The sequence below is a fragment of the Besnoitia besnoiti genome, chromosome V (assembly GCF_002563875.1).
Source record: "Besnoitia besnoiti strain Bb-Ger1 chromosome V, whole genome shotgun sequence".
In the NCBI taxonomy this organism is placed as follows: Eukaryota; Apicomplexa; class Conoidasida; order Eucoccidiorida; family Sarcocystidae; genus Besnoitia; species Besnoitia besnoiti.
Window position 1 is genome coordinate 944,108 of NC_042360.1, and position 22,514 is coordinate 966,621.

The 22,514-nt window shown below is 56.6% G+C and overlaps 3 protein-coding genes across 3 annotated transcripts; 2 read left to right on the forward strand and 1 right to left on the reverse strand.

Moving 5' to 3' along the window:
- Positions 1-1,311: 1,311 nt before the first annotated feature.
- BESB_059580 (uncharacterized protein) lies at positions 1,312-3,609 on the forward strand (the record flags this gene model as incomplete). Its single annotated transcript, XM_029364372.1, has 1 exon — positions 1,312-3,609. One exon carries the CDS (start codon positions 1,312-1,314, stop codon positions 3,607-3,609), a length of 2,298 nt encoding a protein of 765 aa, XP_029219080.1.
- A 3,244-nt stretch (positions 3,610-6,853) lies between these two features.
- BESB_059590 (uncharacterized protein) lies at positions 6,854-15,221 on the forward strand (the record flags this gene model as incomplete). Its single annotated transcript, XM_029364373.1, has 15 exons — positions 6,854-6,920; positions 7,490-9,039; positions 9,256-9,443; positions 9,980-10,226; positions 10,533-10,625; positions 10,942-11,007; positions 11,548-11,642; positions 11,854-11,998; positions 12,453-12,737; positions 12,905-12,943; positions 13,332-13,421; positions 13,648-13,686; positions 13,960-14,082; positions 14,424-14,546; positions 15,192-15,221. 15 exons carry the CDS (start codon positions 6,854-6,856, stop codon positions 15,219-15,221), a joined length of 3,180 nt encoding a protein of 1,059 aa, XP_029219081.1.
- Positions 15,222-19,702: 4,481 nt separating this feature from the next.
- On the reverse strand, positions 19,703-21,784 carry BESB_059600 (uncharacterized protein; the record flags this gene model as incomplete). The annotated part of the gene is made up of 1 exon (XM_029364374.1): positions 19,703-21,784. One exon carries the CDS (start codon positions 21,782-21,784, stop codon positions 19,703-19,705), a length of 2,082 nt encoding a protein of 693 aa, XP_029219082.1.
- Between the last annotated feature and the right edge of the window lie 730 nt (positions 21,785-22,514).

Consider the following 22,514-nt stretch of genomic DNA (forward strand, 5'->3'; position numbering starts at 1 on the left):
GGCTATGGCGCCAAGAGCTGCTTGCCTCCTCACCTTCTCATCGTACCGCGGAAAGTGTCAACACGGCTGTGAAATGTTTATGTGTTTTGCTTCCGTGTGACATGACGTCAAGAGTTGGCTGGCGTATTCAGCAGTGTCCATGCATATCCCTGATGTGCTAAGAGCGTTTCGAGGTGCCTCTGTTGACGCGCACTCAGCAGTCGCCCCGAGTACACACCCAGCTATTAAATTACCTCTGCGCTGCCTTCCCTTGCTTTGGGAAGCGTCGCTCCCCACTTTGTGGTGCGAGCGCACATACCCTTGTACTGGAGACCAACTGCAACACGGTAAATGCTCACGCCACCACTCGCTCGCCACCGCGGCAGTCTATCACGGCGGGCTGCATGCTCAGCAAGCCACGTAGCGCCCGACTCGACACCGCCGCGCACTTCGTAGAGGATCGACAAACAACGTGCTTCTGACCTCATTCCTCGTATTAGCATGCTGGGACCGAAGAGCTGTTGAGACACGCGGTGTGCAGGAGACTTCTTTGGTACTGTATGTACTCGTTAACATAAATCCAGCGAGGTGCGCGTCGTGAACGCCGACACGCGACAACGCTTGGGAGACTCCTCACGCACTCGTGCGGAGAGGATTCGAACGAAGTCGAGCTCGCAGCAATTCATTCCAACGCAGGTTGGTCTCCCTGGAAGGGATATGCCTCGATTGGTCGCCTGTGTTGTTTTCCTCAGAGTTTCTCGCTGATTGTGTGCCTCATCCAGGTTCAATCCGGAGCGGCTATCCATGGGCGCATCAGGGCATACTGACCGGTCATAAACTGTTCAGGAGGACCATAATTGGAGTACTGACTGTATTCCAGTGTATCAGTTTCTTCCGGCTATCTGTACTGAACTGCTTCTCACACGGTGGTGTCACCGCTTACAAACAGGCGGAGTCGCGGCGTCTCACGAGCCAGCCTTCTGGAGCGCAGTGTAAAGTCTTGCCGCACCGGCGAAGGTTGGTGGTGCCCGTATTCATATGTATCCGGCTTTGCCACTGAAGAGGCTGATTTATGTGTATCGGCCTGTTCATGCCGTGCTTTATGGGTCGAGTCATGCCTCTGTGCTGGTCTCAGTCCGTCGGTCAAGGCGGCGCACAGACTGGAGGGGGCGGAGCTGCTCGCAGCCTTGCGCTGGCTCGTGTAGCTGTTTTCGAAAGCGCTCCAGAGCGGAGACATTGAGCGCGTCGTACGTGCGTTATATGCATGTGCAGCGTCGGGGGTGGAGGGGCGACGTCAGAGGGTTTTCCTTTTTCCTAGGGGTCTTCTCGAAAATGTCGTTTTTCGCTCGCCTCCATCGCCACTCCCACCGACACGAAGAACATCACGCTCCGTCTGACCCAGTAGGCCATCCTGGCGGAAGTGCTACAGAGCAGCACGGGTCAGGGGAGCTGCGGAGGGGACCAGCCTCTGCACTAAGTAGCCAAGCTGACAAGCTGTTAAAGGCGCACAGTAATTCTGGTGTCTCCTCTGAGGGAGGCCCAGCGGTACAGGAGGGCACCGACGCATCGGGGCTTCCAGCGACGACCGTGACGCACTCAGGAGGCGGTGACTGCGGTCTCCCAAAGGGGCTCGGCCCCCTCTCGTTGCCTCATATGCATCCTCCGGCAAGGAGCTCTTCCCACGACCGAGAGAGTGCGGCAGAGAAGGCACACGCGGAGAGCGAAGCTTCGCGGACAGGTCGGGAGGCGGGAGGATCGCACACGATGTCGACGCGGTCCAGTGAGATGGAGGCCGAGCTGCAGGGCGGCAGCAAGCCGACGCCACAAACACCCGCGGCTCACATTGGAACAGGCGACGAAACATGGCGCTGCGTGCCGCCGAAAATCGATGGTGGAGGGACGAAACTCGAGAACACAAGTGCGTCCTCTGATGCGGCCGTGACTGGTCGGCCTGCAAGGCGCAGTCACAGTGAGGAGGGAAGCAAGTCACCCTGTCGTGCAGCTGGTCATGGGTGGAGGAAGGGCAAAGAACAGCATGGCCACAGCTCAGCAGCGGGGGAGTTGGGGGGGACAAGCTGCGGGGTTGTGAGCGACGAGACAGGCATGCACGGTGACGAACAGGACAAAAAGGGCGCAGGAGACAAAGCGGATGCGAGTGCTGGGGCCAGCCATCACTCTCGGTGGCGCTTTGGAGAAGCTCACAAGGACCACCGAATCAGCCTCGTGCTGCACTCCGCAGTGCACGCTATGAAGTCGCTGCCCTCAACGCTTCAGCGTGAGTGGAGCATGGTTCGGAAAATCTACCGGCAAACCGGTCGAGTGGGGCACGCCCACAGATTGGCAAGGGCCCGCGAGGGCAAGCTGCACAAGCTCGTGTTGAAACATTCTCCAAATAGCAGCAAGCAGCTGCGCTGCGTCATGCAGATGAAGCAGATCATCCCTACACCTGAGTGTGCCAACGCGCTCATCAAACACGTTCGACGCAACCTGGAGAATAGCATGCGGGAGTTCCAGCATGCATCGCCTGCGCTCAGTCTCCGGCGAGAGCAGCTTTTCGTTCCCGGACGCGAGTTCACTGTACGTTGTTTGCAGCGGCACCCGCCCTTTACCACGATGTCGCTCATTGGTGGGCGCCTCCTTGGGGGTGGGTCGGAAGCAATGGTGTTCGCGGCTGAAGAGGTTGCAGCGCGTGAGCACCACGACGCATTCATCGGTGCGCAGAAGGCGTCAGTTGCGGTGCCGCCGGCCGAGGCGCGGCCCCGCATGGTAGCGCTGAAGATATTTCTTTGCGAGGCGAGCTTGATTGACGAACCTGCCAAAGCGGAAGACGAGGCGGAGGCTGTCGAGTGGCTGCAGATGGCGTTCTGGCGCCTCGCCCCCTCGTGTGTCGACGTCGCAGTTTCACGTCGCCTCGGCATCGCTACTCCCTCGTGGATAGCATCCGTGGAAGGCATGCCTCTTGTTAGTGAAGGAGACTCTCATTTCGCTATTCTCAACCGAGTAACGGCGATGCCGCTGATGCTGGGCGACTTGCTCGCGGTTCCCCCCGCAGCACTGAACGTGTCTCAACGCATGTATTTGATTTTGCGCCTGATTCAAGTTGTCGCAAATTTACACGGCCTCGGGGTCCTGCACAACGATCTCAAGATTGAAAACTTACTTATTGGGCTTGACGGTCAGTTGTATGTCGGGGATCTGGGCACTATCTTACCCAATTCCGGGCAACCGACAAGATTCCAGAGAATTGGGACAGACGTTTATCTAGACCCGCAAAGCGCGGAGGGTTTTTTAAGGGAAAATGATGACTTCACGTTAGTGTACTCCCCTCTACGCGATGCCTGGGCGACGGGGATGATCTGCTACTACATTTGGTGCGGCGGCGCACTGCCGTACAACCTCTCTCAGGTCTACGACGGCACAGTGAGTGGTATGGAGATGTTCAAGTTCATCGCCAATCTACCGAGGTCAGGGCTGCCTCTATTTTTCGTGTGCAGCCCCGAAGAGACCAATCCGGAAATCTCTGAAATCCGGCACATCATCGAGTCTTTGCTCGCACTCGAAAGATCCTCCCGGAAAACCCCACAAGACATTGTTCACGGGTCGTTTTTATTCTCCAGGTACCGGGTTTGAATGAGCCGTCAAAGGCCTGCGGTGAGGTGGGTTCCAAAGTGCCGCGCACACCCAAGGGGCCATGCCCACAGTGTCCATGGTCGTTCACGGCATTGATGAACTTGTGTGCGGTGACGGATCCAGAGCGCCAGGAGATTCGAAAAGCGACCAGTGGTTTTATGCTATAGTGCTAGTGCCAAAACTCGTCTGCCAGTTATGGCAGTCGGTGGGTTCCCGGCCTCTGACAGGCGGAGCTGCATCGTAGGACGTCTCGAGATGCTGAAGTTCCATGCTAAACATAGATCATGCGCTTCTCGCGTGAGCGCGGATTTCCCCTGCATTAAGCCATCCATGGCGTGGCCGTATTGAGATTCATTTCGCCAGTGGGGCGGGTGCAGTTGTGCATGAGCACCCGATGACTCCTCTACTGATTGCATGTCGAGTGAGGTGGATGAGTCCGTCGGTTTTATACATCAGGAAGGCATGGCTGGTAACCAATTTGCAGTAATGGGTATACTGCAGTTACGCAGGTCGAGGGGTTACCTGTTTTTCCGGAAACTCTTTCCGGGAAGGACGGTGTTTTTCAAACAGGCTTGGGGAAACCAGGTCAACTCTCAAGCGGGTACGGGGTCAAGGCCTCATCTCAGACGCGCGCTCCGCCTTCGTTAAAGACGCAGACGCGTAGCGGCATCATGTAAGTGAGGTGGGAACAGGGAGCTTGCGACATATTTTTCCGTCTGAAGTTACCTACAGGCTCACATGGGAGCGTAAGCGAGCACGGCATGCTTTTAGCTTCCCATCGTCCTTCGGTCAGCTGATTTGTCATGGAGCAGTGAAACATGAAGCTTCCAGGGCATGGCCGCGGGGAGCATAATATGAACTGCCTTAATGTAGATGTCAGTCTATACTGGATTTGCAATAACTCACGCCAAGCAGTGTAGGCGTCGCTGCGTTTGCTGTTGTTTGTGTGTCGTTGATCCTGAGCACGAACTTCACTACATGTGATACCCAGCGTAAAAACTAGCCCAGCTGCTCTTCGCCAGAGGCGAGAGCTTGCGAAGGCCACGAGCGTAGTAGGCCTGCAGGGGAGAACTATCCCACACAAGACAGCCAGCAAGTTTAGGTATTTAGCAGGGTGCAGTCCACCGGCCGGAGAGAGAGTGACGCTGGAACTACCGTCACCCACCAGCAAACTTCACGAACGCATATTTTTAAGCGATGTGGAGGCGCAGGTAACATGACCTCCGTTGTAGGACTCGGACCTCCAACAGAGTGTTCAGTGACTCGCAGGATAAATCTCGTAGCTGTGTGCATCTTCAGCCTCTCTGCTCCTACTTTATGCACTGCAAGCGCCCCGAAATTCCCCCGCTACGTTGTAGAGGGCGCGCTCCGCCCGGTGACAGATCATGTAGCTACTTGGCTCCGTACCCAGACGGGGCGAGGAACGAGATCCTTCATTGTTCAAAGAAGGGATCACCGTGAGCTCACGGCTTGGCGACGTCATGGCCAACTTTGGGCGGTTGCGTCTTAGCGTGCCAGCCGGCGGAGCTCCCATTTCGGTCGTGGCAGCGCTGGGATCGCAGGAGGACGACCTGCCAACAGGTGTTTTCAGCCGCCTTTAAGAGCGAAACCATTATTCACAAACCCTCCGGGATGACTCCAAATTTAATGTAAGCCGCAACTGGCTGCAGTGAATCTATGTAGAGCGGGCAAGCAACTGGGGTGCTTGGCTGTCGTGCCTGGTGAGCGAACTGCCGGGTAATTTGTGACAGAGTCCTTGCGCAAAGAGCGGCACCCTGCAACACGTATTCAGAAAACTCACCAGGCCAACAGAGCTGGTTACGTGTTGTGTGACCACGCTTTTTTCATCCCCCAGAGGTGCTACCGGTATTTGGTATCGGCACCTTTGTGGACAGCCAACAGCTTAACCGATTTGAGACACAGTGGTTCTCCTGCGAAAGTACCATGCGTGTGCATAGCGTCAAGACGCGCAAGTATGTCTCAACTTCAATTCCTCAAACCCTCTCTTGCCTGCTTCTCATGATACAGCGCTGGAGTCTGAATGCGCTCCCTGTCATCCGCCCTCCCCCTCCCCCCTTCCCAGCTCGTGGCTCGCCAGCCATGCGTGCTAGACACGGTTATCCGCTGGAGTTGCCTTGTTGGGTTTTGGCAGATGTGGAGGAGGGTCAGTCGGCCGTTGAAATGGTATGCAACCCAAAATCGACCCCCTAGTTACGGCAATGGAACATGGCGTTTTAGCACTGAAGAAAAGAAGCATAGCATGGGAGAATGCTGGGGGGTTGTGCGCATGCCCGCCCTCTCTCGCCAGGACTCGTGGTGTCCTCACTCGAAAGGCTGCCGTGCGTGCTGCTCAGTGTCTTGACAAAACATGAAGACCCTCAGCCGATCTCCACCGCAGAAGAGTCCTTCACCCTGTCCGTTATGACTCTTCTCTCGGAGATACTCATGTGGGTTGAGAAAACGTTTGGCTGCTTCCATGCCCTTTTTTACTGAAGTTCACAAGGAATGTTGCGGGACGCGAGATGCGACGTACTCGCAGCTGCTTGAGGACGCACATTGACGCCTTCGCGTCTTGGAGCTTTGCATCAGCAGCAACGGCTCGACAAAATTGAACTCCTTCGCACGGGCCTGCCAAGGATATGACCCCTCAGATCCGATGTAAATCTTCCTAGATACGGGGACTTTTGCCAAGCTAGTCGATCTCTGCATTCTGTCGAACAAAAACTCGCTTGTTCCCCTCTGCTGGATACCAAAACCCCGTCCGCTTTTTTTCTCACGACCTTGAGCGACAACTCCGCGCTGTTGTCATGGGGTTCCGTCCCATATCGGAATGTTTTCAAAGTTGTGTCGAAGCATGGCTGTCCGCCTTCTGTATGACGCTTGCGTCTCATCGGCGCTTTTTGAATTAGAGGACTTGGACCGCCAGCAAGCCGAAGGGGGGGAAACCAGGGCTTGCGTGCTTCCCCTTCGCTTCGCTCTCTTCTGAGCACTTCCGTTTCGCGGTCATATTCCATGCATTTTCTCATCTCTCACAGGCATCTGTTCTAGCCGAAGACTAGTTTTACTTTGGGCGCTGTCTCCTTTCTCATCGGCGGCCGCGACTATACACCGAACTTCTTCGCCGGCCATCCCCAGGGTCTCTCAGGAGCTCCTCCAGAACTCGCAAGCCTTGTAAGACCAGTCTTTGGGGAAGTCCATCTGCATACCTGAAAATCGGGACGAAGACTGAGCCGGGCTGTTGCAAATGGCGACTGCTGCAGGGCACGACCTCCCCCTTCGTGGTTACTCTCAGCCCCCTCCCCTCCAGTCAGGTACCGGCTCTCCCATAGTTACCTCCTCAACGAACAGACGTCATCAACTGAGACACTCAGACACTCACGGCGTTCCATGACTGTCAACTGACTGCGGCGCGTGCAGCTCAAACTGTTTCGGTCCCGCCGCCTTCCTCGGGTCGTGGGGCTGGGCCAACCGCTCGAAGCGAAACGCGGATGCGGTGTATAGGGCGGGCTCTGATAGGGTTTCCGGAGGAAAAAGAGAGAATCTTCTGCAACTCCAGAACTCGCAATGCTGGAGGAAACATATCTCCGTGCAAAGACAGACTGGGTGCAGAATAATGACACCCCCATAAGAGTGGGTCTGCCTTGGCAGCAGCGGTCCCTTGAGGTCGCACGACGCGGAGTACGCGAAGTATCTGGCTCTGTGAAAGAGTCTCCGTGTGCACTTCCAATCGATCTAAGTCCGGAGAGCGCGCATACACAAGGCGTGCCCGTCGTCCAGGATTCTAGTCATTCGTGGGTCGTCCTCAGCGCCCCTGTTGCATCCTGCAGATCCGCGTCGGCCTGATTCACGTCGTGTTGTATGTGTGTGTCACTTTCTACAGGTTTTGTGCCTCAGTCTGCCTCGCCGGCGCGATCAGACGTGCCGCCGGCCTCGCACTCTTTCGCCCCTTCGGGAGGGTTCGCGTCGGGTTTCACGTTACCTGCTGGTGGGTCTGCAGCGCTGGCTTTGAGCGAAAACAACGCTGGAGAGGGACCGCCGCTGCGGTCGCGAACGGTCCGCTTTGCGCCTAAGCGGCAGTACCGGAGCTATTCGCCGTCAAATCCCGCCCCCCTCGTGGGCCCAGACAGCTTTCACGGAGGCTCGGCGGCGCTCCTCTCTGGGTTTGCTTCCGAACCAGCTCAATTTCCGAACGTGCCGCAGGGCAACTTCGCCGGCTACCACCCTCAAGCCGCCAGCCTCAGCTCACGCCCCTTTATGAATGTCAGTACGGCCCCCGCGCCAAGTTCTGCCGCGCCGGGTTACAGCATGAGTGGTGCTGCGAGAACTCCTTACGCGCCTTCCTTCCCCCTGGCCAGCAAAAGCGTATCGCCTTCCAGGCAACTGATGCCATCAGGAACGGGGCTCAGGGCGCCGCAGCAGATCCAGTCTTTGGGGTCGATGGCGCCCGCCGGATACTCTGCTGTCTCTGCGGCCGCCGGGCCCGTTGCGGGGTTCTCGCGCTTTTCCACCGCGAAATCGATACCTGCAGGGTTGCAGGAGATGCGGGCGTCAGCGCAGCTGCCTCCGCAGGGTTCGACTTTCGTGAGCGCGGGGTCCTCTGAGCCGATAAATGCAAGCGACAGCGCGGCTCCGGGGCAATTCGCGACTGTGGCCTCGTCTGAAGCGCTGGAGCACGCCCCGTCTCGGGAGCGATCTCTCATGCGGGGAGTCACCATGGACGTGGGCGAGAGGCAACTCAAGCTCCAGCAGGACATGAAGACCCTGCAGGAGAGACAGCGCACGCTGCTCGCTCAACAGGCCAAGCAGTTGCAGCAACAGCAATTGCGGCCTCCATGGCTCGTCCCCTGCGGGGTTACCCCCAATGCAACGCGCCTCGCAACGATCACGGTGCTGCCGCCGAAAGAAGGCGAGGCAGCGGGAAGCAGCGCCAGAAGCGGCAGTTGCCCCATTTTCTCGCGATGTGCCGCGGGCTCACGCAACCGAAGCGGTGGTTCCCGCGCGGGTCGCACGCGCCGCATCGGGGTGTATGTGCAGCCGCCGGCCAGCGCAGCTAGCCGAGGCGCGTCTGCGGCTGCGGACGTGCAGATGGCGGGCGAAGAAACGGGAGACGCTGCAGCGTGCACTAGCTGGCTGTGCGGACCCGAGAAGACGCCGAGTCGGCCGGCTGGATTGCCCGCTGGCCACCGCTACAGTCCCGGAGCTGCAGCTGCGGGAGGTTCTGCGAATCAGCCGCTCGTCCTCAAGGTCAACGTGGTGCCTCCAAGAGCTGGGGCGTCCGCAGACGCAGCAAATCCAGGAGTCGGGGGGGTGACACAGGCCCCCGCAGCGCTCAATCCCGCTGCAAGCGCGGAAGACGGAGGCGTCGACCCGCGTACGCGGCAACTCTGGGAGGAAAACGAGTTCTTGAAGCAAGAGAACGCCTTCCTCAGGGTGAGTCTAAAAAACCAAAGGAATGTCGTGGAAAGAAATATGCGTTCGTGCCTTACGGGCTGTTGACGCCCCACAAAGTCGGGCGTTTCCGCGTAGAGGACTCGCGCACGCAGCTTTCGTGCGTCCCCTGCCCTCAGCAGACAGCGCCGCCAGACACTGCGAGATGTGAGGTTCATTCTTCTCTGCTCGATTCGCTGTGCCGTTTCGTCTTTCTAGGCTCAACTCGGACGCGCCCGCGCCGACGATATGAACCGGCGCTTCTCAGAAATTGAGTCTCGGCGGCGGGCGGATGACGACGTGCGCGGCCACGAAACCCTCATTCAGGAACAAGAGGAGGAAAACCGAAAGCTCCGCCGACAAATCGCGGACCTCGGCGCTGCGCTATACGCAGCCACGGAAGACGGGTGAGAAGCCGACAGGAGTCGCGGCCGCAGCAGGGAGAGTGAAGCGGCCTACACAAAAAAGAGAGGACTGGCTACGCCTGCAGATACTGGTGTGCCTTGGTACAGCGGATCGAGATAACGCCAATTATCAACTGAATGGCGGCCATTTCGGTTTCTGCATCACTCGTAGTTCGAATGTACGTTGGCTTCCAAGGAGTGCCTGAGGCGGACGCGTATGCCTCCTATTCGACGTGCCTCAACCGCGCAAACTGGCGCTTCGCGACTTTCATTCGCATGTGTGTCCGCATCGTGTGTTTTCATCGCGTACTAGATCGCTTCTGATCCGCGTTAAAATCGCGAAAGTCTACCCAGGGCATGCACATATTCGCGTCTGAATCTCTTCTATCACTCCTTCCGACTCCTAACTTAAACTGGGGAGTCAACTGGGTACAAACCGTACAAGGACTACTCATGTCGATCTGTGCATCTAAGTTGAAATATCGGTTGTATATTTTAGACTGCACCGCCGCTCCCGCCGTGTCTGTGTATCTCTCCAGAGACTTTCGTGCCACCACGGAGGCTCTCGTCCAGATGCTCACAGACGCACACAAGGAAGTGGCGAGTCTGAAGAAAGCGATGCGCTGTGAAGCGCGAAGCGCGCATGCTGCTCAGACTGACATCATGAACGCGCTGAAGCTTGTCAACCGAGGAGGAGATGTTTTTGCGACGGATCCGAACGACGTGACTGTCGGCGAAGCGGCCACAGACTCGTTAGTCAGTCAAGGCAAGCGCCTCGTCGCCCAGGTGCGTTTAAGCGGCGACAACCGTGCGGACGTCATACGTGTGCATATGCATATGCACCAGTCTCGATGCGTGCGCTGCATTGGCCGCGTTTATGCATGTAACGTCGCTGGGATTTTCACGCTTGGCTCAATCACCGAATCGTGCCACATCTTTTCTAAGCTGTGCCCCAAGAGGAAAGGAGTTCTGCGTTCTGCATGTGTCCTTCTACGCGCAGTACCTGTTGCAATTGGTCTCTGCCTTTCTTAACCGGTCTGCGCTGTCGGTTCCCTGGTCTACGGTGTACTCGTTTGCTTTTCTTTTCTTCAGGGCCAGGAGAGTGTCTGGACGGCGCTGAGCTCCATGAAGGACCTCGTGGACCAAGTCTTCGACCGGATGAAGCGGCTGCTCACCAGCACCTGCGTAAGCCAGTTGCCCGTCCTACAGTTGAAAATCCGCGAGTTTCTCACTCGTCTGTCCACTCCGTGGGACTACGCGCTATGAGTGGGAGTGCTCCATTGACGCACGTTGGCGGTTCGAGCGTTCGTAACTGTATAGGGCTAATCTGACGCGGCGTGGGAAGGAGCGTCGACTGCAGACAGGTCGCTCCTCCCCCGGCGCACGCTGTAGAGGAAGCAGTCCCTCTGGTCTGTCGATTCTGCATGCAGTCGGTCGGGTGTCTGGCCGGGTCTCAGAAGAAGTCGCCGCGAGCGTGTTGTCCGTTGTGTTTTGGTTGCAGACGGATGAGGAGAAGATCCAGTACCTCGAAAGTCTCCACCTGTTGGTCGTCGGAAGCCTCGATGGGGTGAGAGCCTTGTTGTCGTGCTCCCATGCTTCATGCCGGATGGAGCACTCTCCTGCCTTGAAGGAGAGTTTCGCGCTCTTCGCGGAGTCCGGCGGCGCCTTCTCAATTCTCTCTCTGGCCTTCCAGTTCACTCTTGTGCCTTTCCCTGTGCCTCCAAAAGTGCTGTCTCTGCGTGCTTGCGGCCCATATGCCTACACAGGTCGACTAGGGACCTGTTGTTGTCTTCTCATCGCGCTCACCTCTCTATTCCATGCGGTTTGCTTCACGCCTCCCTCTCCGGGTCCCGGCGAAGTCTCAGGCTGTTTAGTCTACTCTGCGACGTGCCCTCGTGCTTCTCTGCCCTCTTCGTGATTTTCGTGGCCTCGGCGGCGTGCGTGCCCGGCGGTGCGATGCTTCCAAGTGTCATGCGCGTTTCATCGTGACTGTCCGATTTTCCGTCGGAATCCATTCGGGCCCTGCGTTTGCTAGTTTTTTTTCGTACCTCTCCCTTTTCCGTGTATGCCGTCTGCGACAAATCTTTTCTGCGCGACTCTTCTCCAGACTCTCGAGGCTTACGACGAGTTGGCGGCCACATGCAGCAAATTCGACCAGCTCCGAGCAGTGGTTTTTGATCCAAAGCGAAACAGTCCATACTGGTAAGCAGTGGGGGGCACACTTCAGTCGATTCGGCTGATTTTCTCCGTAGAGTGGCTGAGCGGCCCTGAGTGTGTGTCTCGCTGCGACTACCCCAGCGAAGACTTGACTGGTACAGCCGTAGGGAGTTTATAAACAGAGGCTTTTCCTGGGGCCTCTGTCGGCTCCCGAAAGTTCAGTTTTTCTTCTTGTGCGTTTCGGCTGCCTGCCCAGCCCTTGCAGGCCGCGGCGCCAGGTGCTGGAAGACGATTTGAAGCACCTGACCCGTCAGAACAAGGAAGCCTCCGAGAAGCTTCGCCAGCTGCGCGCGCGTGTCGTCAAGCTTGAGATGGAGAATCTGAAGTTTTATGTCAAACAGGTACTTGAAAGATCTGCAGGGTTTAACAGAGGGTGCGAGTCTTGGAGGGCTCTGGGATTGGTCCTCGGTACGATGATGTCGTACTGAGACTACGCGTTGTCATGTATTTCGAAGTCTTAAGGCTCTTTTGACCTAGCTGGTTTGTCGCCGCGTAAGTCGCGGGCATGGCGCGGCGTGTGTTCCGCGGCACGGCGGACTGCTCGCACTCGCGTGCATGCACGTGGCTCCCCCGTTTCTCATCTGTCAATCCGCCTCGTCCTCAGCCGTCGTCTCATCTGACGCGGGGCGTCGCACTTCCCTGGGGGGACTTCTTGGTCTCTGCAGAGACTCGTCGCGCGAGGCTGGCGACGCGCATGGCTGCCTTAGCGGGAGCAGGAGGCGTAGTAGGTGGAAAGGAGCGGGGACGTAACGCAGCTAGACTCTCTTGGTTTTTTATTTTTGCTTTCACTCTCAGGCCGATGGGGTCTCGGAAGCGGAGTCACGGCTCGCGGCATCGCTCTCCACTAATCAACTGGCACGCGAGTTGAGTTCTCGATCTCAGTCGCCCTTCCAGCGGGACGCTCGATCCGGCGACCGCACCTTCGACGAGACTACGTCAGATGGCCACGAACGAGGCCGGCAGGCGGGGCGGAGAAAGGGCAAACGCGAAAGCAAGACGAAGCTGATCCTGAGGCGACGTGATATCGTGCCTGACTGCGACTCCGAGGATGACGTCACGAGCTACCAAGTCACCACGGCTGTAAGCGAGAAGCGCCAAGGGGTCGTCTTCGACTGAGATGTGGAGGCAGGGGGAGGGTCGAGGGAGCGGGAAGGGAGAGCTCTCGCCCTCACCCGGTTTCAGTAAGCACATGTGTCGCCGCCTCTCCACGTGTGGCCGCGAATTCTTTGTGGTTTGTTCTTTGGCAGATCAAGAAGCTGCAAAACGAGATCGAGCGCCTGAAAGACGTAAGTTTCCGTGGTTTATGCAGAGGGTTCCGAGTCTCGTGAGTGTCCCCAGAAGGTCCCTCGCTCGTGGTTCGCGAGGCATGCGGCTGGTAGTCTAGACGCGAGACACGGCGTAATTCGAACGCCTATTTCGGCGGAGAAGAAGGCCGTGTTCGCTAGCTTTTCTTTTAGAGAGCACATGTCGTCGTATTCTTGCGACTCGGCATGCACTAAACTGAGAACGACGGCTCAAGAAAGGCAGCTAGTGATCTTGGAGGCTGTGGGCGACATGATTTCGTGCAAGAGTCTATTGTTTTTGCATGGCTCTCTGCACGCTCCGCGTAGACATTCGCGGTGAAAGTCGGCTTTGCTGATGGAAGAGCCAGTGTTGGGGGGTGTGCATCTTCAGGAACGGCAGTTCGACCGGACGAAGGACGCAGAGCGAGAGCAACATCTCACGCGGCGCATCACAGCAGGAAACCGAGCTCTCGCGGAGATGGTAAGCAGCGCGAGGAAGAAGATAAAGTCCAGACAAGCGACAGAGGGGAGTACTGTCTGTGCTTATGGACGTGCAAGTCTGAGATACCGAAAGAGTTGTGTTTGAGACATGGCTGTTTCCTCCATTAGGCTTGTGTGGCGGTGCCATTTCCCACCGTATTGTGTGTGTGCTTCACAACAGATGTGGCATGTCGTGTTTGCGCAAATTCTCGGTTCTGTATTCTCAGTTGAACGACCAGGATCGCTTGTTGGAGCAGCTTCTGCAGGTGAGAAAAGACTCGTCGTGTCACGGAGACACCTCGTCTCAACTAGGCCGCGCACCCACTTTGCAACGTAGCTAGCGAGGAATGTCTCTTCGTCCTCAGAGGTGCAGGGGCACTGTGATTTATTTGATGCATTCGTTTGAAGAGAGGACTCTCCATTCGCATGTTTTTCGCGTGTTTTTCTTGTAACTTCGACGTTCAAGTGTTGTCGCGCCAGGCACAGGCGAAAGATGTAATATTCTAAGAGGTAGAAATGTTTATTCCTTAATTTCTTAGATGATTGACAAGAGGAACCACATGTATGCGGCAGGAGCAGCTGCGGCCGCTGAGCGCGCTCACCGTCAAGCCCTACAGGAAGACCTCGAACAAAGCAGGTCGCTGATAAGCCAGTCGTCAATGGTGAGTGTAAAATGCCCGCGCTTTGCATTTGCAAAGCAGTGCGGCCTACCGCTTCTGTTGCAGTCTGGCTCTATTCCATGCCAGTGCGTGCATCTGGATGGTACGAATTGTGGAAATCGGTTTGCTTCGATTCATTTATCTTGAGGATGTGCTTCTGGGTGATGATTCGCGCGGGTTCTTCGTTACCGACAGAATTGCGTTCGCCCCCTCATGTAGATTGCATAGGCGAGGAAGACACACACATGCGACGAGCGCTCAGCGGAAAGATGTTTAACCTGTCGTGCGTATGCATGCATTGCTCTCATTCGAGTGCGCTGCCGTCTCTTCTGGTTTCTTCCTAGGCTCTGCTAGAGGGTCAGGCGCCGGAGCCAGGTGCTTTCAACCGGCTGCTCACGCGGCTGAAGAGTATCAAACCCGTCAACATGACTGACATGACAGATGAGGAACGAGAATTGCTGCAGATGGTGAGTCCACGGGACGACGTTCGCGGGGCTGGAAGGAGCTGGGCCTTTACTGCAGCCGCCCAGAGATACATAGTGAATCGAGACTGCCTTCAGGCCCCTTCACCCTTGACTAGAGACGAACAAGGGTCGTTGAGGGATGCAGGCAGTTGCGTGCTGATCTCGTTCGGAAGCAAATGGTGTTCCAGGGGTTTGACAGCGATTGTTTGAGTTTTTCTATGTACCGGAGGAGATCACGCACAGTTTCTGCTTCTTCTTGCGACGCTACATCGCTTTCTGTCCATGCGTTGAGGTGTGGATGCGCAGATAAATCGGCAGGCGATGCAGCTGCAAAAGATCCACCGAGTAAGTCCGCAACGCCACCTACGGCTCCATGGAAGTCTGAGTGCGGGAAATTGTTGCATTCGGCTCCTGAATGCATGCAAAGGCCACCGAGCTAGCTCAGCAAGTGCTGTCGTGACACGTGTGTTCCGCGTCCGTTCCGCCGCGGCATTTCTGTGAAATTGCGCGACAGCCTCATGAATGTGGGGGTGAAGCTTATGTTTAAATTGGCTGCTGCCGGCTCGTTGTACGCAGGATTCATGGGCTTTGTATTTTTTTCCTTGGAGATCTTCATCTCTGTGCTGTGCATGTGCGGTTTCTTCACAGGCGGTCAACGAGTTGACAGAGCATTCCTAGAAGAGGGAGCAGGGGAGCGTCCCTTTGGAGATGTTCGAGGAGGTAATTTTTCAGTGAATCTCGGTCATATCAGAGTGCTTGCTGACCGTGTGCCTCCATTTGTGCCCCTCCTCCCCTTTCTGACGATGCATCCTCTCTTTGAAAAAACTCAACTGCTCCACTCCGTCCATGTCATGGTAATGGTCGTTGATACTACTTGATCCTCTTCCACAATTCCCGAAAAAGTTTTGTTCTGGCATCTAACAACTCGACCTGTTGTGCCTGGCCACGGTGAACGCCGTTTTAGTGTCAACGTAAACAGGAAAGTGAAAGGTTGGGCCTTCCTCAATGAATGCTAGTTGATTCGTGGAACCTAGCCTTTTCCTATGCTACGCTATTCTAACGCATCTTGTGTATTTTGAAGCCAAGTTGTTTTGGGTCAACGGAGAGACTGTTGTAGGCCCATAGAGGACCTTGTTTTCCGCCTCCGACTGTAAAGGCTCCGTGGTGACGATTCGCTGTCGCGGTTTCCGATATCTCGCTGGTCTCAGGCGTTGCGAGCGGAAGCGACACACCCCTAGTCAGCGCAGTGGATTGAACTTGCTTCTTCTCGACACGGTCTCGCAACTGGTATAATCGCTCTATATCGTCTCTCTCACAATGCATTCGACTTGTGTAGTTCATAGGAGGGTCCGTCACTACCACCCCTCGTGGCAGAACCAAACGAGGCCCAGGCGCTTGATGGCGCGAACAAGAAGACTAGGAGACGCCTCTATTCGTCACGGATACCTGCATCACATCTTCATGCAAAGACTTTGTACGGGAAGAATAGAGATTTCGCCACATTTCGCGGCACGCATCCTCCTAAGACATGAACCCACTGCCACGGAGCATGCGCGCAATATCGACTCTTAAATGGTTCTCTGTGTCATCCTGAAGCTACAGGTATACGCTTTGCAAGGCAGACAAGCGTGCGGCAAGATTATTTGGGACATAGCATCATTCGCCCTCCTCACCCTACTGGAGGGGGCGAGCCATCATGCCGACGCGCAGCAGCTGCATCCGGCTGACTTTGCCGGCTGTCAAGTTCTTCCATGGGCCTTAATGTTCCAGCGTCCTCTCCCGAGTATGAGTTTTATTAATCAGAAAGCAGCACCATCACAATCAGATACTACATAAGTCGATGCAACTCCTTGTCTGCCAGAGCGTTCATGATGTGTTTGTGGGCGCCGGGGCATCAGGCCGTTTTACCGCAGTTACCGCAAAGCGATTGTCCACCATCTTTGTCGGCATTCCCTGTAAAAAGTAATTGCACACAAGCAAGGGTCGTGGGTGAGCACCTGCTTGCGTAATCTCGAAGGATTAACTCTCGTGGCTCGATCTTCGTTCCGGTAGCGATTTCGGGGTGGGGTAGTTAACACTGCAGATCTCAGTGCACGCACCTGGCTCGGAAGGCAAATCGGGTCACTGATTCGTCAGAAGCATTTATAGAAGCCGCATCGCAGTGTAACATATTAGCGTAAGTAGCGAAAATGCAGTCGTTAGTGAAACGCAGCCTCGTCACACACTCACCGTTCGTTTACAATCGAAGTACTCAACAGCAAAGGCGACAATATCTTGAGGCTGGTTTCTCAGTACTTCCCTCGTAAAATCCCTAAGGATATCAGGAAACTGAGAAGGAATCTCAAAGCGTTTCCCGTAATGCGTCGCCATTTTCAAAGTTCTGGACAGGGCCGGTTTCTGGTTTGTATTCAGGAGTCAAACAAGCGCCACCCTGCGGAAACATCCACGCCTGCTTGTCAGCGCCAATCCCATGAGGAAAAAGCAGATTCTAACACACCTTGCGACAACTGTGCAGCTTCTCGTTCAAATTTCAATTGAATCCCGACGCATCGCATACCGCTCCATGCTTTGACAGCTCCACGAGCTCTTGCAGACTTTCTATACTATTGCTTTATGCTGAAGGCGTGGCGTCCAAACAGATGCGTGGCGCCCTAGCCACCCCGCCAACAGTGGAATGTTCGTATTCCCTGTTGTTCGGAACATGAAGAGACAAGTGTTTCTAGGCACAGAATCCCACCCGGTACTACCGACGTCTCGTACCAATTATGCAAAGACAATACACTCGTAGGTTTTTGATTGGGGCTGTGGGAGCCCGCAGTTACATGCACGCAAAACCGAGTTTAATTTGTTGAAAGGAGGAAGCACCGGGACTGGGAAATTGAGCGGCGAATTAGAGCTAGATCTGATTCGTAACTATTTTGTACGCAGTTTCTCATTAAAACAATGTAGGCGAGTTCAGGGGGGGTTCCACAGAACAAGTTGACACGCTCGTGCCCACGATTTCCGTTGTACCCGTCGATCACTATTTCGATATTCAGGGCATTCGGGGGGGTGGCCCATCAACAAGGTCTGGTGCAACTCAAGGAGTCTAGTATATACAGTCGATATCTCACGCAGGGTGCAGCAAAAGAGGTAGCCTGGGCCTCTGGCCGTTGAAGCTTCAAGCCTTCTCAGATCTGTCGAACGCCCATGTGACCGCAGGGCGATGACGACAAGCTTCGTTGTTTAAGAGTGCTGTCTAAGAGGTGTTAACCACCTTTCCCTATACCCTATATCGTTGACATGAGAGAACCTTATCCCCGTAAGCGCAACTCCTCAAGTGATATTTGGTGAATACGCGAGGGAAACCCGGCTTGTGCCTTCAGTTTTTATTCCACTGGGTGCAAGGACGCAACTGAGCGGCATAACCGACAGGCCGTAGCGCACAACATTCCATCTACTGCAATCTGGTTCCCCGGCATCGTCGAAAAGCCAGAAACTCGTTTTGCGAGAAACCACACAAACCCCCAAATCCGTGCTAGAGTCCCCCCACATCGAAACGGAGAAGCTCTGCTGTTTGCCTGGGCCTTGGTTAATGCGCTCTCTTTTGACTGTGGTGCCCGATAAGGAAGCTCTGGGGGATGAGATGTCATCAAATGCCTCACCGGCTTCTTATACTGCCTAAAGCACGGCGGTCTTTACATTCGCATTGCCACTGCATTGGCGGCAGCAGCCTCAGAACTCTCGGACTTTTCAACAAACGGTTTGGACCGCGCACGACGCGACAATGGGGCCCCCCAACCAAGGCTACAGCGTCACAGCGACTCAGATGCTCGCACAGGTGAGTTTCCGCACGCCAGAGTATGTGTAGACGCTTTCGAGGAACTGCGGCTGCAAAAGTTCTTTCCGCGCTCGCCGTGAAGTGCCAGTATGAATTACGCATGGCTTTACAGTCGCGCAGGCAGGACGGTGACGCAGTTTCCTCTCTCAGGTGCAGCTGCTCTACGCACAACACAATGCTGAAGCACAGATAGCGGAAGCGTGTATATCGAAGCGCATCAATCCTAAAACTCCTCCAATGCCTGATACTGGGAGATTTAATATATGCGCTGTTGTGGAGGTCTAGTAAGGTGGCTGCACCTGCAGCCATATAAAAAAGAGAATCGGATGTCTGCGGTCATGCCCACGCGATTACTCTCGCAAAGTCTTGCCTGTCCGCACCCACTGCTTTTCGAGTGCCTGTGAGTGTCTCATACTGCTGTTACGGCGCTCAGCGCTGGTGTTTTTTCATCGCGCAATGCAAGGCTCTTGCCGTCACGGTAAAAACAACCTAACATCCAAGATATCCTCAATCAGAAGATAACGATATGCCGCATTGCAAAATAAGGCAGAAACGTTCTATAACACTTCTTCACCTTATTATGATTTCATAGCTGACAAGCAAATACGGCCATTGAAGAAGTCCAAAGAGCTTGTTTGCCACCGCCCCTCAGTAGCAACATTACGAGTACTACGCTCATCCCATGGATCCCAGAAGAACTTTGTACCGACATGCACATATCCGCGTCGATTCTGTAGAATCACCTGCCACGCCACGGTAAAAAAACCTGCATGCCATTCCACACGCGGCCCACAGCAGCCGGATGTGGACTCGAGCAAGTTTCCAGGAAGCCGAGCTTAGATACGTGCATGCGGGCGCCCTTCTTTGTCTGCTTGCACGTAGCTCGAGTGTATGTACAGCCCCCCGGCTTCAGTGTCAGCGGGGAAAATAGCATCTGAGCAGGCGGCAGACTGTGCCTCACAAGGGGGAAGAGGTCTTTCGCTTTCCTCCATCAGCGCGGCGCTTCAGATTCCACTAACCACCTCCGGGGCTCCTCTTCGCGGTAGCGAAGCCTCTGGTGAGGCAGAGTCGAAGGAAACGGAAATAGGGGACAGCACCGCTCGTGGCGCGGGCTGCTTTGTGCTGATTCTCGGAAATGACGAAGCCGCCAAAGTTTCCTTGTAAGTCAAACAGCTGCCAGACGGCAGCTCCGTATAGTGGTCCGTCGGACATCCAAGACCTCCACCGCTAACGACTTCGCGACTAGCTGGTGCTTCCGGTTTTTCCTTCACACGTCATATCACGCGCTTGCGTTTCCGGTTCGCATGTGCAACATATTGGGAGGTTGGACGCAGGCGCGCTACCCTGGCAGTCTTACACTTGTATGTACGGGGATCATAAGCGCCTTTTCTCCAGGCATCAACTTTGCTGTCGGGAGATTCGGCGGAGGCGCGAACACTTGCTTCGGCAGAAACCGGCCTTGCATCACCTCTGCATCCGGCGCCGCCTTCTGAAACTGCACCTGAGAAGCGGCAGTTGGGGCCCCCTGGCCAATCACCGTGGAGCGCCTCATCGTCGCGCTGGCGTTCAGCACCGACTTTTGTGGATCTGCGCTTGCCTGTTTGGTGCGCTCCGCCACTGGCGTCGAGGTCTTTAGCACGCCTGAAGACTTGATATTCGGCAGCGCCACAGATTTGCACTCGCCTCCTGCCGCTCCAGGCGGTGCTCTCAAGAAGCCGCTGCGCGCCACCGCAGAGCTCAGGCGGGACTTCGAGGCATTGAGGCTCGTCTCCGCGTGCTTGCTCTGCACCAGCGGCGAGGGCGTGGCTTGCAGGAGCGCGCCAGAGGGGATACGAAGACTGGATGGGCCTCCACCGCTGGAACTCACAACGCCACTGGGAGTCGGCGCCGTCCCCGCCGGGGATGGCGGCGATTTGGCAGCGCTCTTGTTGAGCGAAAGACCCGCTGGAGTTGTCACGATCCTCGGAATAACAAACGACTGCGCCAGAGGACGACTCACACCGCTTCTGGACGTCACGAGGCCGCTGCCGGCACCCTTCTCCGCCCCCGGCCAAATCGTTTCCGGGCTGTTCGTCGACGCGTTTAGTGCCGCTGGAGCACCCGCTGGCGCATGAGGCAAGCACCCAGAAGAAGAAAAAGTTGAACTGGAATGGCCAACGCGGCCGCCGGTCACCACTCCCCCAATGGAGGGCGGTACGCCGCTAGTGGCTGTCGGAGTTGCTCCAGAGAGACGGGAGCCGGACGCGATTTCCTTGCCGGCTTTGGAACCTGTCGAGACATTCGACGCAGACGATGGAGTTGGGTCAGTGCCCCCCCCCGACACCCGCGAGTCCGCGAAAGTGCTAAGCGGGAGTCTCCCGGCTGAAGAACGCCCCGACGGGCTTAAACTAGGTTGAGGCTTCCCGGTGGAGCCCGCACTGGTCATCGCCTCCGTCGAAGCTTCTGCAGTCGGCGCGCTGGGCTCCTCCCCGTCCTCCGTAATCGCGAGATGCAGCATGCGTCGCACCTCCTCGAGCTTCGTCTGTGATTCACACACCACAGCCTCAGCTTCCTTCAGCTGCTGAAGGCGAGCCGCGTCGCCCTGCGTAAAGTGTCCTGGATTATTATGGGGCAACAGGTCAACCGCGGGGCTGTGCGGAGAAGCGGGCCTCCAGGGCTCCGCCAGGTACCCTCCCAGCGGCGCGAGCTCGCGCGGTTTGTAGGAGCCTTCAGGCGAGGGCGCGACGAACGCCAGCGGCGCAGAGAGACGTATCGCGGCAAGCTCATCCTGGAACGCGCGCTGCTGATCAACCAGCTTCTTCTGCAGCGCCAACACAGTCGCCTGTTGGCCTCGCAGCGTCTCCTGCAGCTCGGCGGCCTCTCTGTTCAGCTGGGCCATCCTCTGCTGATGCGAATTCTGCTCCTGAAGAAGCTGAAGCCTCATGAATTTCAGCTGCTCCAGCGAAGCGCCCTCGATGAAGGAAGACGACAGGACTGCCGGCGGCATTAACACGGGAGAGGGCGAGGCGAGAGGAGGAGCCTGACTCTGTGCGAACGGCGCCACAACTCCTGAGCGATTCGAAAGACTCCCCTCGCTCTGTCCGCCAGCGCCCTGGGGAAGGCGGGCGCACGAGGACTGGTAGACGCTCACGGAAGGCGCGCCGCTGGGTGAGGCCTGCGGAATCATGGAACGCCGCAGCAGCTCTTGCCCAGGTGCGCCGCTGCCTGGAGGCTTGGCGGCGGGGATGCTGCGCCTCTCGTAGATGCTGCTCGCCGGCGAAGGCTGGCGGCGCGAGGCGGACGAACGCAGCGCCGCGGAGACTGTGAGGGTCTGCGTAGGCGCCTGCGGCGCCAGGCCACTGCGGGCTACGTTAGAGTTGTTGACCGGTTGCCGGGGGCTCGCCCGGAGCGACCGAGCAGGCATCCCACCGGGAGCCGCCATCGAACGCGAAACGGCAGCCATGTTCGGATTTGTCTCGCCTGGAAACCTCGAGCGTGCAAAGAAAACAGTTATCGAAATCTGGGCCGCGTGCAAAGCCCAGACAGAGACGCTCAGCTCAACGGCCTGACTCCGGGGCGGGCAAAGGACGGCTCAAAGTGTACATTCAGCGGGGCCTTCTTCATGAAACTGGAGAGCTTCCGGCGTCCATGGCCGCCTCTGGATCTTTCACGCACGACTTGCCACGGGGTTGTCCGTCTCCTTATGCACACGCTGTCATGCGCCGCTTGTGTCTTTGAGCTGCTGCTGCCGCAGGGCGTCTGCGATCCTGACTGCGCCCGCTTCGCCGGAAAGGCCGTCGCCCGCGCCTGAGTATGTCGACTGGCTGGAGAGCCACTTCCGCACGCAGCAAGAACGCGCGCAGCGAAAAAGAGAAAGGACTCGTTTCTGGTTTGTCAACGGCGGAGTGAGGGACACTGCCGAGGCAGTGTCGGCCGTTTGCGAAGAGCTCAATTCGGTGAGACGACGCACAGTTCCGGCGCGCAGGTGCGCGAGAGCCTGAGACGCAGCAGGCCAACTGGCTGCGGGTCAAGCTTTCCAGAGAATCAGAAGGCCCGCGTGAGGGCGTTAGAGCTACTCAGGTCGGGATCTTCGCTAAAATCGTGGGCAAACGCAGGACTGCAGCACGGAGCCTGGACGGAGATACACGCAAGCGGCAAGAGCTCAGGCGACT